This window comes from Nicotiana tabacum, chromosome 7 (genome assembly GCF_000715075.1).
Source record: "Nicotiana tabacum cultivar K326 chromosome 7, ASM71507v2, whole genome shotgun sequence".
Taxonomy (NCBI): Eukaryota; Viridiplantae; Streptophyta; class Magnoliopsida; order Solanales; family Solanaceae; genus Nicotiana; species Nicotiana tabacum.
The window spans coordinates 90671519-90674958 of NC_134086.1; the positions used below are offsets into that span (position 1 = coordinate 90671519).

Here is a 3440-nt window from a genome sequence, read left to right on the forward strand (position 1 = left end):
CTGTTAAGAATGTTTCTCAACAAAAAAAAACAAATAGAGGCGATAATGTCAAATTTTAGATATATATTGCAGCAATTTATTCCGCCTTTTTTTTTTGTGCGTGGTTAAAATCTACGCCGAGTAGGCAAATAAGTTACATATTATCTTCATTTAGTCTGTGTATTCTTAATATTATTTTTGGAGATGAAGATTTCATACTAAAGTTAGAGAGTTTTTTTTTTTTTTCTAAAATAAAGGTATATGCTAACCATGATTAAGATTATTTGATAGTTAAATAAATCTGGACCATATATATGTAAAGAGGACAAGTGTCACAAATCTAAATAAGAACTTGGGGAAATTGAGAGAATGAGAAATGGAGGGGAGTCAAATCCTTGTAACATGATTTCCTAGATAAGAAAACTTCAAAATGAAATTAATTAGCTGGGGTCAAAGTTTACTTATCAGTTACAAAAATTATAAAGTTTTACTTGGCTGATCAAGCATTTAATGAGGAAGTTCAACTATTTACAATATTTTTTTTTCATACAATGCAGACTGATTCATTTTTATTTTTATTTTTTATACAAGTTTGGGAAGAGTAGACTAAAAAGTAATTGAATGTGTTTTTTTATTTTTTAACCAATCGGTATTTGATTTGCATCGAGTAGATCCACAAATGAAGGAGTAAAACACTCTCTATTAGACACTACTCGAAATTCGGCCAAAATCAACCGCGATCGACCCACGGACTTTGATCGATGGTCGATTTTTCAAAATATTTTATTTTTCAATTTTTTTTAATGAAACCGACCAACTTTGGTCGCTTTTTTGGCACAAAATACGGGAAACTGTTTTTGCTTCCCCCGAAATTTATTTTTCACGAACCGACCAACTTTGGCCGGTTTTTCATTTAAAATAAATTAAAATTAATATTTAAAAAAATCGATCGATTTCGGTCGGTTGTTTCGGCCAGTCATTTTAAAAAAATAACCGATTTCAGTCGGTAATTTTATTTTTTTAATAAAATCGACTGATTCATTTAATTTTTTAATAAAACCGACAGCATCGATCGATTATTTTCGCGCGAAAATGCAATTAAATGGTATAAATGAAGTAAAAGACAATCTTAAAATAAAATGCACTAATGGTCTAGTGGTAGAATAGTATCTTGCCACGGTATAGACCTCCGTTCGATTCCCAAGTGGTGTATTTTTTAATTACATGGTTAAAAATATCGACCGACTTTGGTCGATTTTCAGGTAATTTTTTATCTTTTGAAATTTTATTGACCAAACCGAAATCGATTGGAAAATACTGACCAAAGTCGATTGGTTAGCTCTACAGCTTATACGATTATCGGCCGCCATAAATCAGTTGGTTTCGATAGATTTTTGTCAATTACCGACCAATATCGGTCAGTTTTGGCAGTCGGTTGTCCCCTTTTTTTAATAGTGAGAAGAGGAAAAAAAATACCTTATATATAACCCCAACCATACCGGAATGTATATCTACATTATATTTTATGAAACACAAAGCAAGAATGCAATAACAATTAAGGTAAAATGAAATTTCTATAAGCATTGGTTTCGTCCAAGACACATATGAAATGTATCAAAAATTACATCAAAAAATAAAACCATTGGGGATGTTTACTGTTAAACAAACTGGCATACCCAACAGATTACAAAAATTCAAATGGTTAATTCAACACTCTTTGGACATAATTAACCTAACAAACTTTTCTTGTATTTCAACAAATTTCTTTACAAGTATCTGAGTTTCATATTAACTCCTTTTTGAACCCTTAATTTTACAAAGAATCACTTCCCAACCCCAAATAATTCTTCAGCTCATAAGGAAAACATGGATTTTTCTTCCATTTATCACCATGCAACTTGAAAATCTTTAGAACTCTATCTTTTGTTGATGAAGAGCCACCAATATGTAACAAAGTAACCAACTTTTTCACTGCTCCATACGTCAACATGTCCTCTAAAACCTTCTCTGTGGGGTTAGAATTGCAAATCAATGAAAGAATTTTCGCCCCAATTTTTGTGGCTACATTTGAAATGTTCAATATTTTCTTTGATATGACTGCAATTCCTAGCCCATGTTCTATGAATCCCATTCTTCCATCAGCACATTCACACAATAACTTGATCAAATACATTATTTTCTCACATTTTGATTTGTTTGAATCAGGAAGAATTTCAACTAGTGTGCTAATAGCACCAGCCTCAATAGCTTTCAATCTTGATTTTTTCGATTTTTCGAGTATATCTATCAACACTTGTAATGCACAAGAACTTGCCTTACTGCAAAGTTCATCAGATAAAATCTCCAGCAATGACTTGAAGAATTCAATCCCTTGATCTTCAATCACAATATTCCAATTGCAATCAGCTTTTGTGATCCTTTGGAATATCGAAACGGTGCAAAATCTTGCTTCTGCACTTCCCCTTTGAAGCATTATAGCCATAGATTTCATGCACCCTGGCTGTAACAAAATCTTGATTGTCTCCTCTTCTTCTAATACAATTGGCAATTTGATCAAAAGACTAAGAGCTTCTTCACAAGCTCTAAACGTGACGAAATCCGAGATTTCGATTAAAATTTGTTGAATGATCCTAACAAGAACCTCAACTCCACCACATGTTTTGAAATCATCCTTCACATCATGATCACCTACTTCAACAATTGACTTGAGTTTCTTTAAAGAACTTACCTTAAAAGGGCTCGATTCAATCGTATTGAGCAACGAAACGAGCTCATCGTGCTTGATAGAAAATGAGGAGGATGAGTTTGATTGAGATTTCCCACTTTGCCAAGCAAGAATGAGTCTCTTGAGGGTGTGATTTGGAGTCATGTCAAAGCTATGAATTGCTTGCATTGTAGCAGGACAAGTTTTTTTCTTGTAAGTATAGAACCATTTTTCTACATTTTTTCTCTCATATGTAACACCAGTAGATATTGTAACAGGATCTTTCATTAGCTCCATGGAAATGGGACATCTAAAGTGTTGAGGAAAATCCATAGACAGATTATTTGGATTTTCTTGATTATTGTTGTAAGCTGAAAGGAGAAGTGGGGTAGACATAATCCTAGGCTTTTTATATGAGTTGGTAATGTGTATGTATTTATGATAGAGATATGTGTGGAAGTTTAAACAAGGAATAAATCAAAGTCAAACAACTCTATTTTAATTGGTTGGCATTACAAGTATGCAAGCTGTGTAACTGTTGACATCAAAGCAAAAAAGATGTGCCTCTTGGAAAGTGCTGAATTTAGTTTGAATAGTCTATTTAGTTGAATATTGAAACTGCTCTTTTGTCATCACACCCCCTATTTTGGGTAAATATGAATTTGGACCCTAAAATATATATCTAATATGCAAATATATTTATCAAACAAAAATTTCTTAGGTTTAAACAAGTTATAAAAGAATTTTACAAGTCATT

At 32.3% G+C, this 3440-nt stretch overlaps 1 protein-coding gene across 1 annotated transcript; it reads right to left on the reverse strand.

The window, feature by feature from the left end:
- Positions 1-1565: 1565 nt before the first annotated feature.
- On the reverse strand, positions 1566-3095 carry LOC107812651 (E3 ubiquitin-protein ligase PUB23-like). Its single transcript, XM_016637797.2, has one exon. The coding sequence runs from the start codon at positions 3077-3079 to the stop codon at positions 1793-1795; it is 1287 nt and encodes a 428-aa protein (XP_016493283.1). The 5' UTR covers positions 3080-3095; the 3' UTR covers positions 1566-1792.
- Positions 3096-3440: the final 345 nt, after the last annotated feature.